Raw genomic sequence first — 27,246 nt, forward strand, 5'->3', positions numbered from 1 at the left:
ATGTTTTGGTTTTACATTTGTCCTCTTCACTAACTCTGCCTTCAGGTTTTCATATGTGAATACTGTAGGAGGCTGGCTATGCTCAGACCTGCAGAGAACACTGGGGTTTATTCACCACTTCTTTTCAGAGGAAAAACTCCTCAGAGAGCAACCAGTATGTCTGACAGTCAGAGGTGGTGTTCAAGCCAATGCAAAGAAGTCCATGGGGAGTTCCCAATTCGTTGTTTGGTTTTAGTTTGGGTTTTTTTTTGTTTTTCATTTACCATTATTGCAGCAGTTCCTACCTTGCACTTTTTAATCAAGATAATGAACTACTGGTTGATGGACTACTGAGCCAACTCTCCCCCAGGATTACAGTCTGATGACTTACATCTGGTCCTGTAGGGAACCAAATCGGCAGTTATCCAGAAATTTACTTACTCTCCATTTATCTGTCAAGAGAAGCCTTCTTTGCAGGAGTTGCCACTATACAGAAGAAAGTGTACTAACAGGATGACTAAGCAGCCTAGTTTCAAATTCCTAAATAATGACCAGCATGAGTCAACCTGGCAAATTCTGAAGCCCACAGAAGAAAACTGATGTAAAACAGGAAGTATAAAAATAAATGCATTGGGAATGCATTATGTGAAAGTTCTTATTGCCAGCACCTGAGAAAAAAAAGGGCTCTGAATATTGCCTCCTAATCTCATCTCCCACATGCTAGCTACAATGCCATCTAATTGTTAGGATTTCTATTCTATGGCACCAAAATGCAGAGCCTAAAACTCTACTGACATGTGCAGTACACAGCTTTTTTACAGCAGGCACCTTCCACAGACCAACTCTTTGAGAAGCAGCCTCAGCAAGATCATAATTTTACAGACTAGATATACTGCAAACCTTAGAAACACAGACTATGCTGACTGCAAACTAGGTAGATTATTCTTCAGAGTCTGGAAAAATTAAAACACAATTAAAATGGCCCATCAAGAGTCCTGATTTCCACACCTCTGGAAATCCAAGAAAAGCATCAACATCTTCACAGAAGTGTGGGCAGAGTGGGTGAGTATTAATGACTCCCAAAGATGAGTAAGCACACACCTGTAAATGCAGCTTCTCTTGAACCCTCTTGCAGAGTCAGCTCTTCGTGACTCACTGAATTTGACATATTCCCATTGTGTGTGTGGCAAGCTGGCTTTTAAGAGAAGCCTGCATCCAACACTGCCCACCCAGCAGCAAGCTGAGAACGAGCATATCCTCAGGGCAGGGCTTCAGCTCTACCCATTGCCTGTGTCTGGAAGGTTCGTATTTGGCAGCTAAGACTTCATTTTGTTTATTTTTACTAGCTTGCCCCACAGTGGTAAAAATAAGTAGAGGTAACTGTAAAGACAGGTGCAGCATGCACTGTGCTTGAGAGGCAGCAGATGTTGAGAGTCCCCTGCAAAGCTGGCTTGGTGGGGTCACACCTGTATAACTCCCCACTGCTCATAGACACACACTTTTTGGTTTTTTTTCTGTTTGTTTTGCTTTGTTTGTCATACAAGAAAGATACTAGCCAGAAAACTTTCAGTGTCTTGTCTCCTTCAGTGGTAGTCCAAACCATGACACCAAGCCTTATTCAATTGTTGCAGAAACCAGTTCATCCTGGACTTCTGTCCTCTCTAACACTTATCAAAAAAGAACCAATGACCTAGCTGAAGGTCAGGCTAAAAATAAAATGAAATCATGCACATATGCCACCTCACCTCATGCTTTGCAAGTGAGTTTGTTTACTGACAGCAAGCCAAGAACTGATTTTGTTACTTCTTTAAACAGACATTTTATATACCAAATAAAAACTTTTAAATGGCAAAGAATATCCAAATAGACCCATACACTGTGGTCTACTAAACATCATCACTTTAAAGTCAGAAGGATACAGCTAATGACATTCACAACACACCACACCTTTTAATTGTCTGGAGAAAAGGACAGGAGTAACTGGTAAGTCATTCCACCAGCCCTCTTCTGAGCATGCTTATAATTTACCTTTGGTGAGCAATTCTTCTGCAGCATCAGACATGTCCACACGAAAAAGCAGGTACTGTTGGGCCTCCAAGAGAAGACCTGGGAAGTCTTTTTCAATGGAAGCAAAATGTTCAATCTTATTTTTCACCGATGCCAGCACCTGCCAAAACAACAGTAACAATTACTTCTTTCTCCTTTGCTCCAAGTGCAGCCACAGACTGAATATTCAGGCTTTTTCTACCTGGATTAAAATAGAGTTCTGACAAAAGCTACGGTCATACAGAGTTTCCAGTTCTTTGCACAAATGTAATTAAAGCATGGAAATTAAATAAGGTCTCAGACAGGTAGGAAAGCTACATGTGAAAGTGAAAGGAGCTAATGTAAGGTTTAAGGAGACACTAAAGACACTGCTCCAGTAGGCATGGCTAACACCTGTAGTGAATACCTGATAGAGTGAGCGCACGCTAGGCTGAAACACCATGTTGGTGTTGAGCAGGAAGGAGCGAAGAAGCGGCTGTGGATAACTTGCCAGCTCAGTAATAATCCCAATAAGCAGCAAATTTACATGCAAGGAATTCTCCAGCATGTTCTCCAACTTCGACAACACTACGCTGATGAACGGTCCTGCAAGAAAATAAGAAGGAATCAATGCTTTTGTTTTCACAGAAGAAAAACCCTAAGATCCAGGAAAAAGGCATTTAAAGAGAATTTTGACCATCATAACCAACCAAATTAGCCCTCCCACACAGTAATTAAAGACAGCAGGGAGAAAACCCAAACTGTAGCTGAACAGAGAAAGCAGACTTAACAGAGGTGTAGAAAGCTTTTGTGGTTAGCAGCACATTTGCTACCTAGCCAATCAGTTTACATTAACGGCTTATTTAACATGCATGACTATTCCACCTGTATGTGCCAATAAGGATTTAGCCTAGGACATTACAGTCTACCACTCTATTCCCCTTGAATAACCTGGAAGGGTACTACTAGTTTTAATGCAAATAGAATCTGCTCTTTTTACTCTTCCTGCGCCATATTTCTATGTAAGGACTGGGCAAAGCAAATTATTGCTAGCTTTCTTGTTCTATCAAAACACTGGTGTTCTAAAGAAAATATGAAAATGCTATTCTAAACATAAAAATCAAGCTGTGATAGTTCCCATCACAAGAAAAGGCATCTTCAGTATACCAAACAGTCACACAAAGCAGGGAAGACATTAAAATAGATTTATAAGCATAATTGCTAGTAGACATAGACGTTATCATATAAATGTCACCAATAAATAATAGCTTTAGTTTGTGTATTCATCCTGAAGGACAGCCACTGAACTGCACAGAAGCATTTATTTACCATGAAGCACATAAACCCTTAGTGCTCAAGCTTAAGAAACCTTTGCAAGGCTGAGAATGACTAACCCAAATACCACCCTATTAGACAGCACAGCTGGGGAGATGCTTGAGGCAGCCAGTACAAAGGACCTAGTCACAAGTAACGTCCCTTGTCCCACCCATAGTCCCACCACACTATTCCAGTCGCATGAGAGCTAGGAAAACCATGCAGAAGAATCCCTGGATGATTAGCACTGTTATCTTTGAATATCCCACCGTCAAACCTGGCAAAAGATACATGCCATGGGCATTTCTAGGGTCAAGCAGGTGGCCATAACCCAACACCATTCCATCTCCCCTCAGCTGCACGTGGCTGCCATTCGAGCTGGCTGGGCACAGGCACAGCCCAATTCAATGTGCCTGCTGGAAACTGCAGCGGGGGCTAAGGCACTTCTGGCCCAGGGCAACAGGAAGGATCAAACGAGGAGTGCCCCTGCTGCCACTTCACTTAACAGAGCTCCACTAAAGGCTGGAATCCGTCATGCTTTACAGCAACTGTGAGCACAAAGCCAGCACTCATTCCAGACTCATCTCTCAGGGCTAATGCTGGCACAGCTCTGGCCGCAAGAGGAAAGGTGGGAGGGCCAGTGTTGACAAGGCTTCATGTGGCTGCTGCTTTCCAACCACCACCACAGCCATCAGAGCCTGGGCACCCAGTGTAGCAGCCACAAACACTTTTGCTGAGATACAGTTTCTTCTGTCCCAACATAACCTATCCTGTTCATGGTGACATTTTCACAGAGCTCCTGAGGGGAGCTCTACTGTAGCAAAAGGGATGGCAGAAGGAGCTGAGATGTGTCACTGTTTCTCTTCTCTAGGTAACACTTCGAAACTGAGTAGGTAAAGCTGAAGCTGCAAGGGAGGTTACCAAATACATACATTTTTTTTAAAGGTGATAGCATGACTTTCACTCCCAAAAATTTATTGCAATGAGAATCAGAGGATGTTAGCAGAGTTTAGAAGCCTTGTAAGAAACAGGGTAACTAGATGAGAAGTCAAAAAATTACTCCTTTCATGGCTATGAAGTCAAGCACTGATATGTGGAGAGGGAGGAAGCAAAATACAAATTCCTGTTTCTGAACACCACAAGTGAAAATAGGGATGAGAGTGTTCGATGCTTTTACCGTGGATATAAGACACTGAGAGGGCATTTTCTTCACAGATCCATGGGCCTGAAGGAAGCATCTTTGCATTGCTGACACTTACTAGCTCTGGGAAACTTCTGTCAGAGAGAGGCCTCATCCCTCAATGCCATCCCAAAACAGTAAAAGCAACCTAAAAACTTTATCAAACACATCTACAAACATAATACAGTATCCCAAATTAGATACAGAATCATAGAATGGTTCGGGTTGGAAGGGATCTCAAAGACCATCTAGTTCCAAGCTCCCTGCTCTGGGCAGGAACACCTTCCATTAGACCAGGCTTCTATCTTTGAAAGGCCCTGCAATTTTAACATTTCCAAGGTTGTTGCAAGTACCTCCTTACATGCAATCACTAAGATCTCCATTAAAGCCAGGTAAGGAGTCCAAGAGTAAAACACACTGTAGATGGGTAGCAAACATCTAGGCTTATTGTACTTAGCTTTTTTATCTTTGTTTTCCACAGTTCTGAGGTTTTTGTGGGTTTAGGTGAGGGGTGGGTTTTTGAAAATGAACAAATGGAGAGTGACTAGATGAAGAATGAGAGACAGAGAGAACATTTTTGAGCTACATTTGACAGCAGATAATATGAAACAAAGATTTGGATACAATTAGCTTCTGGTACAAGGAAATTGCCACCACAGCAAAAATAGCAAATTCGTTGAAAAGCAGACTGGATTTTTCAATTAAGAAACAGTGCCAAGCATTCTGGCCACAGCTGACCAGAAAGGGCTGCTTTTCAATGAACACACATTTTCCCCCTCCAAATGAAGGAGAAGTCATCTTATAGAGGTTTTTTGTTGGATGAGGGAACCTAGTACATGATTATTTTTTATTATTTGCATTACTCTGGTATCTAGGAGACCTAATTAAAGACCAGGAGCCTGCAGTGCAAGGAGCTGCACAAATACAGATCAAAAGCCCACTCTGACCTCCAGTAGTAATGCCATTCCTGAATAGCTTGGACAGTCAGCAGAAAGCAATCTTAAATTGCTGCCTGGCACTAGACAGAAAAGCATGCCAACAGTGAGGGCAGACCGGACACTGGAGAACGGGATGTCAGGGCAGAGCCGGGAGACAGGCACGTACAGACATGGCACCAGTGCTGACACCTTCTGCTACAATGTGGAATAGCAGAGAGAGGAAAAATGGCACCGTGATGTTGCATCCACCCCATCAGAGATGAAAGTTGCCAGAAAACCAAATTATTTACTTGGGCTCTGTATATTAAAACAGCTACTCTGAACACCTTTCAACTGAAAAAGCTTCCTCTGGCGTGACAGAGCTCTCACATGCAAACAACATAACCCCTGCTCGATGTTCTAAATAATTACCAAGAAAAAAAAAACCCTGAAACACTACCATTTACTTTCACCACACTGATGACTCTGGTGTATTTTCACATCGGATCTCTCACTCTCCTTGGAGTGGTTTCAGCTATTTAGGCTATACCCTGTTTAGTGCCAGGACTACTCCTCGCTCTATGCTTGTATTGTGTGCTACACAGTGTGATCTCATTTGGCCCCCTTTAATCACCATGCCTTCTTATATTTGCTATGTATGTAATTAACAGGACATTCCACCTGTAAATGGAGCACTCTGGCTCCTTGGAGAGTGCTTGGGAGAGACATCCTCCTTTGGTCCAAAGGGAGGTGATATGCTCTCTGCAGAAGGGGTATCTGCTGAGAAATTCTCAAAGTCCTCCTCTTCTTCTGCTGGAGAGACAGGATCAGGAGCATCCAACTTCTGCTCCTCCATGCTTGCACTGTTTGGAACCAGTTCCTTAATAATTCTGTCATACTGTGCAATGAAATCCTCACCATCTGTGCTCAGCAGTTTTACACTTAAGTTACAATCTGCCTCCTGAGAAGAAATCTTTAACTCTAAGTCTGGCTGTGGATCAATCTCAGTCATTTTCTGGTTTATTTGTTCTCTCATTACACCTTTAGTTGAGCTTGAATTTCTCTTACTGTGCTCATCCAAGTCCATTTCCAGCTGGGTCTTTGCAAGAGACCCATTGACTACGGTCTGGCTCTGCACCTTGTGTTCTCTGGCTACATTTAAAGCTTTCTCCTTGGAGCTGTCATCATCTTGAGTATCCTTCTGGGCACATAACCTGTAAACCATAACATCATCCTGAAAGTCTGACTCCTCTATGTAAGAGCCTTTGATGAGCATAATGGCATTTTTTTTCATTTCTTGAATGTGTTTTGGCGGCTCTGCAGGTGGCTGCATTTCTGTGCTTCCCAGATCATCATACGGTTGTGGCGAGCTCACGTTAGAACCAGGAGAAATCCCTGTGTCATAGCTATCATCCCATTCTAGCTCCAGCTGTGTCTTCTCACTGAATGGAGTTGCTCGAGCAGAGCTACACGTGCTAGGTGTCCTTTGCTGGAGCCGAAACATGGGGTGCTCCACATCCGTACTGTTCTCCTCCGCAAGAGTCTGGATAAAGGTGTCTGGATCAGGATTTACCCCATCATACAAGGCAGACCAAACCTTACAATCTTTCATGCACTGGATGATGGCTTCTTGAGCTTCCCCCAGGTACTGCAAGTAGCTGATGTCCACAGCCCTTCCATATTCCACAATGCAAACAGATTCAGAAGAGCATCTACCAGGATCTGGAAGTAAAGAAGATGACTCATATCAAAAGTAGTACATCAAATTTTCTCCAGCAAGGCATCCACTAAGACGCTGCAGGAAGCGTCTTTAACCCTAACAATCCAATAAGGCAGAAAGACCAAAGCACAACAACTGAGATTTGCTCATAAACACACAACTTTTTCCTATCACAAAGACAGAGCTATAACTCCAGATTTCTACAAGAGCAGCCTGTATTTAAACCTTAATGCTGCAACCACTCTAAAGCAGCCAGAGCTGCTGCTGTGCATCAATACACTATTGGCATGAATGCATATTCAAGCTGGATAACTGTTAAAACAAAGTTTTGATAGACCTGGACATATGGAAGGAATTAAACAAACTTTCTACTCCAGGCTTGCCCAGTTTATTGTTGCCCACCACATTTCCTTCTCCTTCTATTCTTTCACAATTCCTCCCATAAGATGCTACCAGATTAAACGCAATTAATGATTTCATCTTCCCCTGAGCACCAATTACCTTTCGTTTGTGCTGGTTTTGTCCAGAGAATATAGTCTTTTCCTTGGCTTTCAAGCGTCAAAGTGATTCCAGTGGAGCAGCAGAGAGGCGTCAGGGCCAGCAGTTTTGCAGCAGATACAGAGTAACAGTCTCTCTCTTTCACAGCACGACGCTGGCTCAGCATCATGTGGTTGCATGGGATCAGATACCTGAAACAGCAGTGCCCAGCATCACTTAGCCTTTCACGTTAGAAAAAGCAACAACACACAGAATTCCCTTCCCACCTTCCTGCCTTCTCAAAAAACAGCAATATTTACAGTGATCCATTTCCTAAACCTCTCAAGAGCATGAAACCATGACTCTTTATATTGTGATGCTTGGTTTGATAAGGAGCTGTCAAGATGAGCAGAGATAGGAGGAGTTGCACCAGAACAGGGAATCCTTTGCAGGTGAGAGCAAACCTGTTGTAAGAAAGTACGGAGGAAGCATGGGACGGGCAGATGTCAAAGGCCAGCAGAATGGTTTGGTCTTGCTATGAATGCATTCCATTTATTTGTTTTCCTGGGAAATCCAGAGAGAGGCAGTTTGCCAGGCAAGCAGTCAGAAAAAAAAAAAGGAGGGAAGGTCATCCAAGCATTTTACTGCAGTAGATCAAGATTGAGCTCTTAGGCAGAGGACGGAAGAAACTAGAGGAAGCTAAGGAACGGAGAAAGCAGTTCAGTCTCATGTGGAACTTGTTTAGAGAACTTTGGTTTTACTTTTTGAAAGCACTTTTACAAGAGCCTCAGTGTTAACTGCACCAATGATCTGCCATTTAAAATGCAAATAAATTCTAAAGGATTCCCTAAATAAACAAAAAGATCAACCACAGCACTCTAACGCTAGAGTGGTGATGTACTTGTGTTCATAGAGGTCCTAGCAGTATTTTCAGGCACCACTGCCAGATCTACAGGGAATTTCACCTTAATGCCTGTGTGTGGAGGGACAGACAATATCTGGAATATTCATGTGATCTGCAATGCTAAAAGCCCAAATCAGTTACACCAATATTTCCAAATAAATAACCAGTTCTCATCTAATAAACATATCCAAATTATAAGTATTTTGAATAAATGTATAGAATCACAAATTAAAACCTCACTTCATTTAGTACAACACTTAATCTACCTACAACAGTGCAGGAACATGAAGTATTCTCATTGAGCAAGGAATCAAAGAGGTGGAAAACAACAACACGGGTAGGAGCTGCAAACAGGGTATAGGTCTGTATCACAGTGCATAACACACTAGAGAAAACATGCAGGAGGGAAGAATTATGCATTTAGAAGTGGGGAATAAGGACTTTGGAGGTGATAAATACATTCTTAGCTTCTCTCACTTCTATAGAAATAAATCACAAGAAAAATCTCTTGCTCTGGAGATCTCAGGACGTAAATCAAACTTCGTCAGGTCTGGTAGACTTTTGTTGGAACCATAAATATGCTTATCTCTGTAGTTACTTGGATTTCTGCTTTCTTGGAGAACTCCCACCCAGCTCTGCACCCACAGAGAGAGACTATACGTCCCAGAGTTAGCATGAAGAATGGGAAAAAGAGTTTGGGCTTTACCTTAAAACCAGCTGTAACATCACATCTTCACAATGCAAGCCAATGAGCGTTCTGAACAACGCCAAGGACACCACACAGAGCTGGAAAATGATAAACATTGTCAGCTTTTGATCTGGAAATTGTATCTTTCCAATCTTCCCTGCATACTACATCACAAAATGGCTCTTCCAGAACATTATGATTTATAAGACACTCTTAGAATGATATTTCATTTAGTCAGCACCCCATGAGATTTTTTTAAAGTTGTCTAGGGCTATACATATAATATGTTACATTTTAACAAAGTACAATCCTAAACAGAATTTTCCTTCAAATAAGCTTTTAAAAAAGCAGTCTTAAATATTATTCAAATTTATTAATTTAAGTTCACTTAGCATTAACTGAACCCTGTAACTTCCAATGTAGTGCTTTAGTTTTCACCTCTGACACAGAATTTGAACCAATTAAAGGTCTTTTCTGAAAGAAAAGTTATAAATCACTTCAGGTTTCTGTTGCTTTAGGTATAAGGAATTATTAGTGTTCTGCACATTAAGAAGCTGAATGGTTGAAGAGCTTCACAACAAGCCTTTGGAAGACATCAGATTCTTGCATAAAAGGTGTGTTTTAACCAGGGGAGGGACAGAAGAGGAAAGCAGATTTCGGGTTTTTCTCCTATGAAATTTACAAGGAGTCGAGTATAACTTTTCTTCATGGCATGAAAACTTCAAAAACACCTGCTGCTGTCTCAAATTATCCTGTATTTAAGAGATTTAAGTTTACAGGGAAATAGTGATCACTAGCCTTTGCAAATCTGTAATCTTCTAAATAACTAAATCCAAGTCTATTTTTGTATTGTGTAAAAAGGTAAGATTTAAAATACACTCAAAAAATAAAAGAGCATAGTATTTCTACAAGTCCTTTCAGGCACCTGTCTCTAAGTTTAACTCTGTGCATTATTAATTAGTATTTTCATCAATAGTAATGTACACAGCTTTTGTGCTATGTTTGCATTTGGCTGAGCTATACTGCAAAAAACTCCTTTAGCATCACAGAACCACTTTGGCTGAGATCCTGAGCTGCTCAGGGCTGCAGAATTCTTTACAATTCCCATCTCGTTTGCCTATGGAATAGTAATTAATGATCAGCAGAGACAACAGCATTTGCATTTTTGTCGACAGAACTATTTCAGTTTTCAGAGTTAATCCATCTTAGAGATGCACTAACAGCAGCATATATATCGATATTTGCATGCACTTACATTTCTAAACAATTTTCAGATGAAGCTACTGTCCCTAATACACAAATTTAATGCACATGCTGGTGTTCTGGCTTCTCTAAAAACATTTGAGAAAAACACTCTAAAACATTCTAAGCATTCACTTGCACTAAAACAGTATTCTCAATTTCATCCATGAAGCTCTGCACCACCTAAGAGTCAGCCAAGGTTGCCAGTCAACCAAGGCTCATTCAAGTAGTCCAGTGCAACAAGAAGTCATTTTCTCTTCCAGAAGATCAACTGTTGGCAAAGGTAACTACTCTCTCTGGCAGGTAGCCCTCCAGCCACTGTGCTGCACTGTGCCTAAGCTGAGAAGGGGCTCAGCACAAACCTTAGATAAACTCTACAAGGGAATGAAGGCAAAGAGAAGGAGGCAGCAGCCTCATCACTTGAGCAAGAAAGTGTGCTCTTTTAATCAAATAAAGCAGGCAACATCATAGTTAACTAAACATGCTACAGAAATACAGACTATAGATTCCTGAGAAATACACCAGCGAGATCGCAGTTAATAACTGGGATCCATTTGGAGACTTCCTTAGTGAGCTCCCATTGTTTCCCCAGACAGACTGTTTGAAAATGCTTGTTGCTTGGCAAAACTCCATAGATCAGAAATGCTCCTCACCACAAGTGTATTTATAAGTCCCAGGGAGAGTTATCTATGATAGCACTAAACCAGCACTGGTCAGAATAAAAATGCTTCCAAATTTACCTTTTATCTTCCAACAGGATTCAGACTTCCAGAAGCTCTCATTACGTCTATCCCATTTCCTATATATGTGAAACCACCTCACAGTTTTATTAGCTTTGTATAGTGGTTGTAAAATGTCAAAACACACACACAGAGAATTGAGAGGGTGGAGACATCATACCATTGGGTGGAGGGGAGAAAATTCCTAGCTAAACAAGTACCCAACTGTAACATATGAAATCTCCCACTTAAACATTGAACCATGCTGAGTCCCTGAACTTCCTTTCTGCTTGTCTTACCCGGAATGGTGTGTTGATTCTGCTGGTAAGTGTATCCAGGATATGAACATTCTCATGTCGGTGCAGCAAAATAAAGCGGAGGAAAATCTTGAGGAGGGCTGGCTCTGAAACGCTGCGCAAGAAGAGATCCAGGTACGCAGTCGTAGTCATCACTTCCTCCACAGTCACCTGTAAGCAAAAGTAATGCAAAGACTGCAAACACAAACACACTGCACACACAAAATAGCCACCCATCCATCCTCTGCAACGGCACATCCAGCAAAGCTCTCCATCCACAGCACTGCCACAAAAACACTGAGTCTTCACTCTTAAACTGGCCTCACAAGCATTTTGAACACATTTCCTACCTGTCTTGCATCCCCAGGAAAAACATCCTCCCTCATACTGACACCCCAGATCTCACACATAGCAAAAATCAAAGGACCAAATCATGCTTGAAGATCCCTAACACCTTTCTGCCCATGTCATCTCCTTTGTATCACACTTCTGTTGTCCCTCAGAAGCATTTTCAGATGTTGTGAATGCCTGCATCTACCACTTAATTCAAATAAATGTCAGAGTAGAATCAAAGCACAGTACAAAGTCATGGTTGTGCAGCTTTAAAGAGAAAATTCCCATAGATATCCAGAATTTTGTCATGATTTTCATTCTTTTTATTTTGCCACAGCACAATTTCTCATTTCACTCAATTTTTAAAAGGAGCTTATATACGAATACATTCACACATAAAGCTCAACCCAAAATCTTCACTACTGACTATTAGTAGATCAAAATAGAATTCATGATCCATGTGACATTTGCATACCATAACCCACTCTGCTCTGCTTATTGCAATCACTTGGAGATTATCTATTCACAGAACACACTGGCAAAGCACAGAAAATTCCAAAGCCCACCTCTGCACCATGTACTGCTCTTGCAAAGTCAGCATTTTTTAAATAGTTACACAGGAATCTAATAAGCTTAAGTGCACAAAGATAAACCTTTAAATACAAGAATCTGTCTATATGAAAAGAAGTATTAAACATCTTTTGTTTACCAAACTGAGCTGGATAAATGAAAAGACTGATTTTATTAAAAAAATTCAAAGCTGTCACTTAAGACCTAAGAGGATTTAGAAAATACTCAGAGGGGCAACGTTTACGTAACATGCTGTAAATATTAAAATCCCTGTTCCATTATGCTGCATGTTAGCCATGTACACAGTAATGTCATGATGCAAACATTCTCTTTAAAGCATTTCAGATCACAAGCTGCTTCTGGGTGGTTACACAGAACATAGGAATGGAGTACGCAGCCTGCAGACCTTAGGGAGAGAGAAGCTCTAAAGCTAAGGTCATTGAATCACTCTCAGTCTGCGGCTTTATTCTAATACTCAGCTACACCGTCATTAATACAGGGGGATACTAGCTCATTTTGGCATTAGAAACAAAGCACCAGTGAAGCAGCAACAGTCAAATTTTTCATCAGGAAATAGAAGCAGCCCAGCTCCAATCAGACACTTTTTTTTCCTGGAATAGGTTTGGGGAGTTGTTGTGTAAAAAGGAATAGCCTTCTGGTGAAAGTTAGTGTCTGTTGTCCTAAGAACTGTCTTTTCTTGCCTTTTTTTTTTTTCTTTTTTTAATTGCAGTGAGTGGTAAAAAGCAAAGCCAAAGAAATCCATCATGTGACATCATTATGACACCATACAGTTCATGGACAAGTTTAAACTCTCTGCCAAGGAAAGGCCAGACAGAAGTAATGCATCCTTACATCTCCATGTCACTTCTTCATCCTTTATGGGGAAAAGGAAGCACATCCTTGGCTGTCAGTTTCACCAATGTTTGCTGACAGAATGTATATGTATCAAATACTGCAGCTGTACATGAAATCAAGAAAAGCCAGCAGATTCACAAGGGCAGTGACCTTTTTCTCAAACCCACACTCTTTGGACAACTCATCCTACAATTTCTATCGGTGAGAGAAACCCACATGCTTTTCAAAGTGTGTATCATGAATGAAACAAAGAGCAGCAGCAGAAGAAAGCCAGCTGGAGAGCAGCTTAGAAAAGAAATGCTACATTCTGAGAGTGTGTTCAGTGCTCCTAACAGCTTGGGCAGTAGACAAAAAATGAAATCATGTTTAATAGCCAGCACTTCACTGATACCACTAAGCAGAGCTAGAAGAACCAACCTATGATTAATGAAGCCCTAATCCTTCATAAAAGTGTTACTTGGAATCTTGTTAAATCCTATTTTTTTTAATGAGGGGGTTTTTTGAAGGGTACCACATTATATTTAATTTTTATTTCCTCTTGGGAAAAAAGTTGGTGAATCTGATTAACCATTTTCCAAGAAATAGACAAGATGACTAAGTTTTGTTAAGATTTAAATGTTTAAATGGATTTGTCAGAATCTTTTTCAATTTTCAGTGAAAATGCACTGCCTTACCTCCAACACTCCTTCAAATTTCCTCAATAAATGAAGCTAGGGTGTGTTTTGCAGGGTCACTGTGCAACACTCAAAGCAGGCACATTAAAGTTGCACAAGCAGTTTTTATGCTATCATGTTCTAGAAATTCTGGTGTTCTCTCAGTGTGCCTTTGTGTCCAACTTGTCCCTACAAACCAGCAAGAAGACCACCCTTCTGCTTCCTTGCAAATCAAACAAAAATATTGCTGTTGGGCACTTAAATGCAAGTCAGGTATGCAGCTTAGATCGATTAACCTGGCAAGCAGATGTCTGTGCTTTTACAATTACTGTATCTCATTATGCCATCTTGCACTGTGTGTTTGCTTCTCCCTTTTAGCATATCTGATGGTGAGTGTAACATCTGAAGATTCAAAGTACCTAGAGAAGTATTCAAGAAAGCCAATTTTAACTCCACGAGGCTAATTTTCCTTTTACTCTGTGGAATACATTAGTCTGCTCTGATTGAGCCTCTGGAGAGCTGACTCTTTTTGCAATTAACTAGAGAAGGACACCGGAGAAATCAGTTAGATGAGGCTAAACCCAGCCCTGGCAAAAATCCTTTTAACTCTGCACACCTTCTCTACAGACTGCATCATACATAAAACATGGAGCATTGAAAGTGAGACTGCTTCAATTTGTGCAGTTATTATTGAAGATCTCTGTTTTCTACGATACCAAAGCCATGCTATTAAGCTTCATTCAGTCTACCTGCTGGCTGTCTCTTCTTAAACAAATGTCTCGCGAGACAGATTTGGGGGAAGAGGGAAATCATCTCTAATAAATTCAAATCAGTACTCAGATAAACAACAAAAGAACAAACCTTCCCAGAGAACTAAAGAGGTGCTACCTATGTCAAGCATGTCCACTACAGTCAAATCCTGAGGCAGTTCTACAAAAACTGTTATTGTAAACATTGATTACAGTATCATTTCCCCAAGTAAGCTTTTAGTTACTAGCCCCTGGAAATGAACATCTTTGAAAAGATGATAAATAGCAAGCCAAAACTTACAAAAATCTTATATTTAATTTGAAAATTCTTCACCTTTGTTAATTCAAATGTCAAAAAAATACTGTAACAAAGAGAGACTAATAAAATCAAGACATGGGTTTCTAGAAAAACCCTTTGTTAAGTAATTAAATTTCAAGGGTGTTTTTTTTTAATTTTTATTAAATTTTTATTAAATTTCAAGCTATGTTCTGATAACACCTTTTTCATAAAGGTATTTCAACAATAATAAAATCCACCACTTCCTCAACAGCAAAAACAGAAACCCAACAGTAGCATCCCTTACATTAGATCCTTTCTGCTAATGGCAGAGACCAGGGATATCTCTGCTCTTAAAATAAAACTATAGGATTAAAAATAAGAAAAAGAACAACAACAAAAAATCATTTGCATTGGCATTAATCAGACCACTACTCTACCATTTTTATTTTGATTACCCACAAACACAACAGCTAAAAGTTGCTGGATTTTTTTTCAATATAAATATAAAGTGTCTATCTAAAAATACCACTTAAAAAGCCTTATCCATATGTTTTTCTAAACAAATCAGCTGTTACAGATCTTTTTTTGAGACATAAACTGCAACAAAAAGGACTAGCTGAGAGTCTTCATGGCCAGAGAGATACTTGACTGGAGATTATTGAAGACAAGGCCACTTTTAGCCATGTAATACTCTTCTATAATTATGTAATAATTTTCAGCAAATCTTTCCTCGCCTCCTCTGATGACTGATTAGATGGCGAGGCAGAACATTGTAAAGGGATCCAGCTTTTACAAGTTCCTCTGCCAAGTAATAGCAAAGAGCTAGAAATTACTGTCATTGCAAGTTCAGTTTAATATATTACACTCTGTTAGACCAATCACATGGATTCTTTACTACTGGCCATTTTCCCTTGGGAATCACACATATATTTTCTAATTTACAGCTTCATGCCCAGTCACATGAATATGCCTACATAATTCCTCCTTTCCGTCACATATCCCTTCTTACAAGGACTTCATATTGCCCATGAAGAGACCACAACTGTTCTTATTTGAGCTTATCCTCTAGATCCATCCACAAGCAGTTTTAACCTAAGTTCACTGATTAAAAAAAATCCAACTCTTTCCAGTCTCTGCTATTAATTTTTAACTTCTTGCCCCCAACTTATACAGGCAGAAGGGTTCATGATGCACAACAAATTGGATCAGGAAATTAAAACTATTCAGAAGTAAAGGTGAGTTTTAACCTCAAGCAATGTCAAGTACGAACAGCTGTCCTGGCAAAAGAGAGGGACAAGCAGGGTCAGGGACAGAGGATATTTGCCTTCTGGGGGAACCAGAAAACCCATACTGTTTCAGCTTCCTTCAGCCTACGTTTATAAAATGCTTCAGTCTATACCAGGCTAAAATTCAATTGAACTGCATGGCTGAAGCAAGCAGTGAGAGGCATATTTACATATATCCACACCATAGCTGGTAAAATTAAGTTTTGTAGCTATTAATGGGCTTCTGCAAAGCACAAGGCTATTCAAAGTTTTCCAGTGACACTTGGTTTACTTCTTTTTACAGCAGCTGTTCAAATGCTTTTCAGTAAGGTGAAGGATGGTATTATTCCTAAATGGGAACTGACAGTCTTGTAGGATATTTATAAAGATGCTCCTTCTAATCTGTAGAGTATAATTTACAGGTCATTTCCCCCTAGCTGGGCTGTGTAATCATCAAGCAAGTATTATTGAATTATCACAGTAGCACACCATGTCAGAGGCTTTTTTTTAGATGGGTTAGTGTGCAGTAGACTTGAGGTCCATTTGACAGAGCTTATTTGACAGGACTGTGCCAGCACCTCTGTAGAGCAATTCTGTTAACTTGGCCAACAGCAATGTTTTACGTCAAAAAGCTGGTACAATTTTCCATTATTCAGACTAAACCAAGCATATTCAGATTAAAACAAGCCTTCCAAGTATAAAAGTAATTAGATCATAGTTAGCAATTAAACGCCATGTAGTAGAGGAGTAAAGGCTGACATTAAAACTTTGCTTTTATCATATAATTTGTCAGACTTTAGTGCTTTCTTCAATAAATTGAACTACCACAAATTACATAAACATTTAAGATGGTCTGAATAGCTGCCTGTGTCAACCAAATTCTTTGAATGCCAAACTAAAATGAAATCACATGCGTTTACAGTGAAAGGATGTATATAACCAATCTGAATTGTACCAAAGGAAACAAAATATTTATAAATACCAAAGTGTGGCTCCTAATTATCTAGCACATGGTTCTGACTGCAAAATATATACATAGTCAAGATCTTCTGAAAAGGATTTCACTTATATTTCTACAGAAGCGCTGTAACTACCTAAAAGAATAAGGTAAATAAACACAGTCTACTAACAACTGTATAGAGACCAAAATAAGGCAATACAGCCTCTAACAGAACCAGTAAAAATGACTTCGATAGGGTTATTCTGGATTCACTCTGGGATTTCAAAGAGATTTCAACTAAGGAGAAAATTAGTCTTATTTGATTACTTAGACCCTTGCATAATCTGGCCCCAAAAGACGTTGTGTTTTATTGATAGAGCTCGATGTTAGTTTTGAAAGTGCAGCAGGAAACAGCCAGTGAAATATGTCACAGAATCCAATGGTATGGCTCTGTACCATTCTCTGAACAGAACCATACCTTCTCCCAAGTATTTTTCCCCTACATATCAAAATATAAGGAAGAACATACAGAGCTGTATAATTTCAAGTTGTAACTGACATGCCACCAGAAGTTACCAGTCTTAATGATGAACAATTTCTGCAAGATAGTCTTCATTTTTTCTAAATCCCAGACACTTACACCAGAAAGAATAAAAGACGGTTTGGGCAAAAAATTAACTAACAGAAAAAAAACCTACCAAATTAACATTTTCTTTAGCTCTGTATCTTTACAGACAAACCATTTTATTCCTCTGTTTTCAAATGAATTTGTGACCTTGCAGAAAGACATGCCTTCCCCCCCGCTTCACGAACAGTTTCACTGAATCACTTTTTTGATGTCTCAAGCAACTCCTGTGTCAGAAGTAAGGGAGGTAACACTTCTGTAAAAAGTTCAATAACATCCAGATAACCAAAGGACAAGGCAGGGCTCTCCAGCACAGCCAGTTAATGCACATGCCCAGCTACACAATACAAATCTGGGCTCTGACTACCCATTCAGCAATGTGCAGCTTTGGAGATAGGAACATACTTGTCAATTGCTCATTACACATGTAGGTGGGATAACCCACGCAAAGTGACAAGACTAGGACAGACAAGGTATAAATTAGGCTACAAGAACATGCTATATTTAGGATACTTATCTTTGAGAAATGAAGTTAGGGAGTCATAAGCTTGAGAATGTTTGGGTTATTTAAGCACATCACAGTTAATCTGCTACAAAAATAACCTTCACAGAGCTCACGGAGAAAAACAGGTTATTTCAAGCTAGCTAGCTAGCTAGCCCGATCAATTTGAAACTTCCTTAACTGGAAAAAACCTGAACTAGAGAACTCTTTTTTTCAACTCCATACTAGCTTCCCAGGATAAAACCACAAAAAATCACACCAGGAAAAATATATTGGTCTTCCCACCCCCAGACTTTTTCATAGAAACATCTCCATCCTCAACAGTCTTGTACTGTTTCATTCACACAGTGAACTGTGTACATAGTAAGTATTTATAGGGAGACAATATGCAAAAAATTTTAAAAGGCAGACTTACTACATGGTTCCATAAATGTCACAAACATTTCAAGATCACACATAAGCATATCTTAAAGCTTTGAACCACACAGTGAAATTTTAACAATTTTAAATGAAATTTTACTTTCTGAAATTTTAAGGCGACTTTTACCAAAAGTCTTGTTTGATAGACAGATGTTTTAAGTTGGGAGAAGAGAAGGAAATCAAGGAAAGGAGGTAAGAGGCCTGGATGAATTAAGAGCTCCTAAAAAGTCTGAAACATGAAGAGACAGAAGCATGGAAAGGTGACCCAAGAGGAATATGGAAAAAGTGCCTGAATATGCAGAGAAAAGATGAGGAAAGCCAAAGCCCAGTTGGAGCTGAAGAAGAGCTTCAACAGCAAAAAAAAAGATCACGAAAATGCACGCTCACTGCTAAATGGGGATGGGGACCTGGTGACAAAGTACATTAAAGACATCACAGTATTTAATCACAGAATAATTAGGGTTGGAAGGAACCTCTGGAGATACCTAGTCCAATCCCATTCTTGACTGGAATTGTCTTTGCATAATGATTAATGCTAGTCTGTGTCTTGCTGCAGAGCAATTGTTTTCCTCAGAACATATTTCTTGTAGAAAAATTAGAATATAGTACAGAAAGATCAGATTTGTAGTAGTCTGCCAGCCCAAGCCATTCTAAAGCAGAGCCAGAAGCTCATCTCCCTTCCAATTTTTACATTAAGATTGAACCATGAGTGCCTGATTAGATGTGGGATGTTAAGACCAGTATGCCACATGAGGTCTAGACAGACAGACTGACTGACTGACTTCCATCCTCTCACCAAGAATTATCAGAAGGAGCTGTTCCACACCAGTTAAATTCTAGAAATAAGATTTATAGAAACACCTTAGGAAGATGTACCAGTAATTATCATCATCTCTTCTTACCACCCTTTAACCTTGCACTGGTCTGTCTTCCTCATCAGGTATTTATACCATGCTCCATTACACACTGTACTTGAACTCAAGCCAGAATGAATCAGAACAATCCAAACTGAATGACTGAATTAAAACTAAAATCTTCAGCCATAAGTAGACTTTATGACACCAAACCAACTTCACACAGTTCAAAAGAAAAAAAAAAAATCAAGACACATTTAGTATTGTGCTAAATGAAAGAACTTCTGTTTTAAAAACTGTCATGAAACATCTGGCCTCTCAATTTGGCCCTTTCCAATTTTTTATTAACCTCAAGGTTAATTACAACATTAAGTACCCAAAAGGGAGATACAGTTTTCAAAGTCCAGTCTTCTCCTTAGTATTAATGTTTTCAATGGCAACTAGAAATAATTTCAATGTATGAAAGAGCTGTTGCAGCATAATTATCATAGTGCACAGACATATGGCCCAAAAACAAGAAGACAAAATATTTATTTCCTGTTATTAACATGGAGCACAGGACAGAAAGACTGACGAAGTCAAATGTGCCTCAACTTACTTAATGCCTTTTGCTACGGAGTTTTGGTCTCACAGATGTAAGAGCCTTGTATCAGATCCACTAGATGGTGCAATCCATCTTCTCCATTAAAATCATTTGAAGTTTATACAGAAGAAGTTAATTTTTAACAAGGAAGAAGTCAATTTTAATGCTAATCAAGGAAAGGTTTATTATTGGAAGAACAAGGCATCAACCAGAATATCAGGGTTCAAGAAAGATCTAGGCTATGAAAGTCACCTATGTTAGCAGCCAATATCCCTATTTTCAAGAGAAATATGATTTCACCCACTTTCAGAGTATATAAACAAAGTTTTCACCAAAGGAAAAAAGGAATCGCAACAGCCATCTTTAAATTATTTACCATCAACAGGGAAGTAATCAACTCAATAAGAGGTCAGGAGATTTACTGACTGATAAGAATGGCTTTCAGAGGTATGGTAGTATTCAAAACAATCTAAGGTTAGTCTTGAATACTTCAGCGATAAAGCAGTACTCACTAAGAGTAGAATCCGTTCTGATATCTCCCTCATTATCCATAACCTTGACCTAAAACTGGTTAGGCTTTTCACCTCTAATTCCCAGTCTTGGTAAGAGATTAAGTCCAGATACAGGAATAGAAAAAATTACTGCCAGGTAAGGAGGTGAACTACCTCAGGACAGACTAAAGCCTTGATCTGGATCACAACCAAATTTTACTTCAACCCTCACCCAATTCCCCAATGTTTGAGGTCTGCCAAATCACTGGAAAAGACTCTGCATTGCTTACGACTTTCTTGGTGACTATTTACCACGAGGAATTGTGTGTGCTACTGAAACAAGTTGCGAACAAGAAAGCTGGTTACAGTGTTTCACTATCCTCCAGAAAATGGAACAGCAGCAATGCTTTGTGCTTGGTAGGCTTTGTGAGGATAAGGAGACCTTATAAAAGTAAATTTTTTTGTTTGCTTCTAAAAGTTTTTTGTGGATTTTTACTCTCAGCTGTTCCTACATTTTCTCCTCAAAAGGAGTGTTCTTTTACAGGGCAATGAAGACTTAATTCATAAAATCACAGAATCATATGATGACCTGGGTTGGAAGGGACCTTAAATATCACTGAGTTCCAACTCCCCTTCCAATAGCAGGGACACATTCCACCACATCAGGTTGCTCAAAGTCCCATCCAACCTGACCTTGAACATTTTCAGGGATGGGGAATTGACATAATTGACATATTCTGCAACAGCTGCAAATGCAGCTTTTTGCAGCCTAACCAAAACAAAGTAAATACATAATTCACTAACATTGGTGACATATTTTGCAAAGGATAAACCCTAAAATTCAAAGAAAAAAATGAATTATTTTTATTCAAAGTCACATAAATTGCACTCTAATGCATTAGAAAACTGATACCAAACTCTCCTTTAGGAAAGTAACTCTACCCAATATGATAAGGAACTACAAAACAATAGCAACTTTGCTAAGACTAGCATAATACTTCTTGACTAAACATTTTTCTAGTGAGCATCTTCCTTTAGAAAAAATATGCATTTAGGAAAAAAAATGCTCATGGAAACATGTCTGCCATGATGAAATATCTAAAATGTCTCTGCTTTTTTGACGATATGTGACTCTAGAACAACATAAACATTTTGGTTCTTCATTACACTTAAGAATTTTAAACATTTTCAGAAATACCTATATGTTGCTTAAGAAAGTATACAGAATGAAAAGATGGAAAGTTAGTCTAGAAACATATTGAATTGCATATTGAAACATATTGAATTGCACTACTGACAATACAGCTGATATTATTATTATTATTATTATTATTATTATTATTATTATTATTATTATTATTACTACATCTGATAGTATCTTCACACAGAGATCTTCCGTAATACTTTTTCCCATTATTCTTTTGTGCCATGCTTGCAGACATCACTGACCTTATGGAGCGCAGGAGCCATTACTGGCACCAAAAATCCATTGTAAATGTAATTCACAAGCTGGTTGCGTATCAAGGGATGCGCCACCTAAGAGGGTGGGGGAGAGAAAGACACAGAACAGCTCCAGTGAGATTTAAAAGAAAGGACACAGGATGCTATTATTCACTACCAAATCCTCTCCCATTTAATAAGCCATTTGTTTGTCCTTCTCACCAGCATTTGACATGATTCTGGTTCTTAACAACTGCTTCTACAAAGAAGTACACACACCATCTTTAATTACAGTAAGTCTGCCAAACTCAGAGACATGGCTTTTCAATCTTCCTGCATGCTGACAAAGATGAATGGATGCACAGAGTAGTGTATACAGTCAGGCATCAAAGCAAGATCTGAAATTCTAAATTCAGCTCCTCCAACCTTGTTGGGGTCACTTGAAGGTGGATTTGCCATTGTTAACTTGTCCTACAATAAAGAAAAGCAGAACAGCTGCTTTCCTATAGTTCAAGAGTAGGTAAATCAAAGCACTCTCTAGCTATGGGGTAAAAATTCACGGTTCATGTGCCCTTCTCCCAGCCACTGTAAAACAAATAGAAATTACAACAAAACCTGCATAGCATTCAATGGGATGGTTAAAAGCTTTAAAACAAACAAACAAACAAAAACCCCCAAAAATCTTATTAGAGGTCAAAAATGTACTTTTATAATTAAACATTCCTTTTGTCTTTGCAATGAAAACACATCAATTCATGTATATAAAAGCAAAATGAAATTCCATTCAGAAGCTTTCAAAACCAATATATGATGTTTGAAGTTCATAGAAACTGGAGTGTCACAGCCCACACGTGGCTTCCAATAGATTCTCCAACCTGCAATTCTTACCAGACTTCCTTTAACTTGTAACTCTTAATTTGATAAGAGGAAGAAAAAGAGTGGTTCTTCCTATGCTATGGTCCAGAGAAAAAATAGTAAATGGCAAGAGGTCTTGGCTACCCTGTTCTTTTTTAATCTCTGGCCAAAGTTTTTGGGTGAACACAAAACCAGTACATGTGCAAAGCAAAAATTCCTACTGTAATTGAGCTTTCAAGTCAGCTGAAGACTGTACAGACACAATAAAGCAGCAGTCAGAAACTGCTCTTTTTGCATGTCAGCTGATACCCTAAACCATTTTGAATCTATTTGAACGTGTTTTTTTAAAATAATTCATTCCTTAACTTTTCTGCAGTGCCCTTTATGTAATTTTTTATGATACAGGTATCAATTATGATCTCCTGCAAACGTAGATCTGAAGAATAACTCTGGTTAGACATCAAAATTAATATTGTCTCCTCTTCATGTTTAAACAAGCATGCTAAAATCTTGTATAGTGCATTTGAACAATGACAGCTACTATTATTTTTGCTTATTCAAGGCTTTAATAGTCAATCAGTTCCTTTACTGTACTTTGCATGCATTGCACCGAAACATATCTTTTATTTAACAGCAAATGTGACGAAATTTTCAATCCTATCCAGCACATTTCTTCAAATAACACAAATCCAGTTTCTGTAGGATTTAGATCCTGTTTTAATGAAATACTGGATTTGGGTTCTATCAAGCATTCAAGCCTTAAAAACAATATATAAGGACAAGAATTTAATTTTACATTTAAATCAGAAAAAAAATAGTAAGGGAGCAAAGCACTGAAAAGAAGAACAGAATAGATTCAAAATAGCCCAATCTAAAATGAGTTTATACTTCTAAGAGGAGAGCTAAATAATTCTGCTTGGAAGGCTTTCTTTATGTTGTACTCACCAACAGGCAAAACAGACTATTTTCACTATTTTCTTCTGTATGCTGTTATGAGAGCTTAAAAAAATACAGATATAAACCCTATTTTTTTCCCACATGTAAAGGCATTCCATTTAGTTCTAGGATCAACAGTGGTATTAAAATGCAATAAACATTTGTTTTTTCTTTTAACAGAAAATGCTCCCAATATCAAACTTTCATTTGAAACATTTGGCACCTGAAAACCACAAATATATTAGTTTGTCCTTATAACCAGAACAGACAGCACAAGGCATTCATTTTATACACAGCTTGTTTTAGTCTAACTTTAAGAGTTCATGTCATTAACAAAAATAAAGAAACTCCATGACTTAAAAACTTCTGCAGGAGCTGTTACTTACTACTACTTCTAAAGAATAGGCTACTCCATTCAGTTACCTGTATCACAGCATTGCAAAATTCAAGGGAATTCATGAATTGTACAAGGGCTGGTGACAAAAGCCAGTCATCTTTCATCAGACAGTGCCATTCTTCTCCTTTTTCTTCCAGCTTTGTAGGCAAAGATGAATAGAGGCCACTTAGTCCTGTTGCTAGCACCTGTATTTCAGAAACAGAAGAGGAAATAAGTTAACTTTTCATCTGCTTGAATGGCAGTACCACAAATGGTTTCTCCTATTAGTTTTAGTAACATAAGAAAGTGTTAAGAATAATTTAATTTCCTTTTTAAAAAGTCCTGTGGCAGAAAGACATAAATATTTTAAAGAGCCTTCCATATAATATGCTTCTTTCAAGATCTGGTATTTAGGAGAAAGTGATGGAGAAAATCAGGTTATCTTGTCTTTTTTTATTAATCCAAAGTTATACTTTCTTTTAAAATTTTTCAAAACTTATTTTGTGCTTTCCTTTAGTCCCTTTTAGAAACAGCTATCAGTGCCATTATCTACAGCTTGTCTTTTGTTGGTGATTCAAATGTCACTGCTCAAACATGTAGGAAGTAATTTCACTCAGAAACATGAAACATCAGAAATGGAGAAGGAAAGTGCCCCATCAACAAAAATGAAGTTCAGCCCCACTTAGACCACATTGACTTTGATTGCCAGACTCAGCTGAATCCACTTTTAAAGAAGTAAATTTAACTGTTCATAATTTCCTTTTTCCTTTATTTATTGGAAGGAGGGAAGCTGAAAAATAAGAGTCTGAAATCAGTTATTATTTAAACAGTGTTTTCAGTAATATTAAGCCTTAGAGGCGATTTATGTAAAATGTATCACCGAAGAACGAGAGAGGCTTTTTAGTTACAATTTAGAATGTATATTTCCAAAAAGGTTTTTAAATTTTGCTGAATGTATCTAGAGCATGGTATTTTCAAAAGCACTCTTTAATTATTAAAGTTATTTGAAGCCAGAAACTTTCTAAATATTACTTAGGACTCTTATCCTTCTGAGATGACTTCATAGAACTTCACGATAATTTTTTAAGATGATTCTCATTTTAATGGGAACATGATAACTCGGCCTGATGGAAATCTTTTTAATTTTCATTCAACACACTCTTCTAAGAATATTTCCTCTTACAAATGGCTACTTGGCATCTACAGGGCTAGACTGTCAATGCTCAGATGAAACACAGATCTTATCTACTAAAACACTGGAAAACAAACAGTTGACAATATCCAGATCAAAGACCGAGGGTTCACAGTGATCAGATTTTGGTCATACACAAGCACAAGCAATTCTAACTGTTAATCCATACAGTCAAACAAAGTCTGTCTTTCTGAATACTTTTTATTCCTAATGGACATATTTTTGAAGATGGATTTATTCTGACATAGGTAAGTAAGCCAAATAATAAAGGGGAGGGGAGAATACTGTGGAAATATAATATACACAGTCTTATATACACAGCTAGATAAAGGACAAAGCTGGACATATGTTAAAAATTGAGAAGCTAAAGCTACTGAGCAAAGCTTTATTTATACAATCCCATTCTTCTACAACCAGAATCTCTTTGGGTTTTTTTTCCTTCTCACAGTAGAAGAGCTCAGAAAAAAGCTCATGCAGAACTACCTATACATAACCCACACAAACACTTACTCTCACAAACCCAGGCTTCCAACAATGAGAGAATTTGACATTTGTTTGTCTTGTGAACTTTCAATTAATGCACACTTGATTTTCCATTGTCTGCTTAAAGTTGTATTCATAAATACAAACGCACCTCCTCAGTATGCAATCTGAGTCTCAGAGCTGTGTCCCATCCACGTTTCTCCTTCGTGTGGGTATTAGCCCTTAAGCACAAGAAGCTGACCTTGAACAAAACATACTACTCTCCACTAAAAGGAGCAGTGAACTCACAATCAGTCAAAGTCTGGAATTCTTTAGTCTGTCAGACTTACTGAAGTAAGAAGTGACAGATGCAGCTGCTAAAACCTGTAAAGTTTAGGAAGCTCTTATTTTTGCTATGAAGTACAACACAAATGGCTCTGTGGATTTATATTTCTTAAGCATTGAGACAGAGTAGCCACAGGAAGCAATTTCATCTATTCAGATAAAAATATTTTAAAATGTTCACAAAGTGTATGGTATAAATAGGGTTACCATCTGAAATTACCAAGAGAACAGGGTTTTAATCGGTAATGAAACATTAATGAAAAAATAATCTGAAAGGGACGGAAATTAATGCATTCACATCCTGGAAAAGCAAGATTGGTTTTATTTTTTGTTTTACACAAGCAGTGCCCTTTTAAACTTCTTCTAGCATTTGTCATGTCAGCCCTACATGCTCATCTACTTTTACAAGCATCCTCAGCATTTTCTTTCTCACCATTGAGTCCTGACTCCCTCTACAAACCAGTTTCTTTGATTTATTTACTTTCTCTTGACTCACAGAAGACTCACACTGGCTACATGATTTGTAATCCCAGGCATGTTACGTGATTATAAGGTGTTGTTAATTCATAAACAATTGCTATCTGGACAATTATTTCCTTCTAGTAATTCTCTCTCCTCCCACATCCATATAGTCTTTCTCTTTGTAGCCGCAACTTTTCAAGGACACTGCAGAGCCATCCCTCCTCCTGCTATAACAGTTGCTTTCCTAAGCTGCAAAGTATTTACAAAGTTTTTGTGAGGGACTTTGTGAAGTGACCCTGCTCAAAATTCTTGAGAAACATTTTTTTATTATTATAATGCTGAACAGATAGTACCTTCAATCATATCCAGAAAACTTTCACGTGAAAACATGATCAAAGCTATTTGGTGTAAAATCAGAAAACTTTACCAAATAGTTTGCCCCCACATTCCTTGTTAAAAACACTTGTTAGTGATGTAACCCACTGCAAACTGTCTCCTTCCTTCCTTCCTTCTAGTTTTTTCAGCTACAGTTTTGAATACTGTGGATCTATGGACAGCCCAGTTTTTAAAAAGCTGTTAACCAAATTTGTGTCAAAA

At 38.5% G+C, this 27,246-nt stretch overlaps 1 protein-coding gene across 2 annotated transcripts in view; it reads right to left on the reverse strand.

Annotated features, from left to right (window-relative positions):
- Positions 1-27,246, reverse strand: part of FAM160A1 (family with sequence similarity 160 member A1) — an 81,636-nt gene that overhangs the window by 6,047 nt on the left and 48,343 nt on the right. For both annotated transcript variants that reach the window (XM_038136772.1, XM_038136773.1), the window contains 8 exons: positions 24,236-24,394; positions 22,031-22,117; positions 11,465-11,632; positions 9,223-9,302; positions 7,637-7,824; positions 6,097-7,137; positions 2,432-2,610; positions 2,008-2,146 (listed from right to left, as the gene is read on the reverse strand). In XM_038136772.1, coding sequence (XP_037992700.1) covers positions 2,008-2,146; positions 2,432-2,610; positions 6,097-7,137; positions 7,637-7,824; positions 9,223-9,302; positions 11,465-11,632; positions 22,031-22,117; positions 24,236-24,394 — 2,041 coding nt within the window. The remainder of the gene's footprint in view (positions 1-2,007; positions 2,147-2,431; positions 2,611-6,096; positions 7,138-7,636; positions 7,825-9,222; positions 9,303-11,464; positions 11,633-22,030; positions 22,118-24,235; positions 24,395-27,246) is intronic.

Source organism: Motacilla alba, chromosome 4 (assembly GCF_015832195.1).
Source record: "Motacilla alba alba isolate MOTALB_02 chromosome 4, Motacilla_alba_V1.0_pri, whole genome shotgun sequence".
Taxonomy (NCBI): Eukaryota; Metazoa; Chordata; class Aves; order Passeriformes; family Motacillidae; genus Motacilla; species Motacilla alba.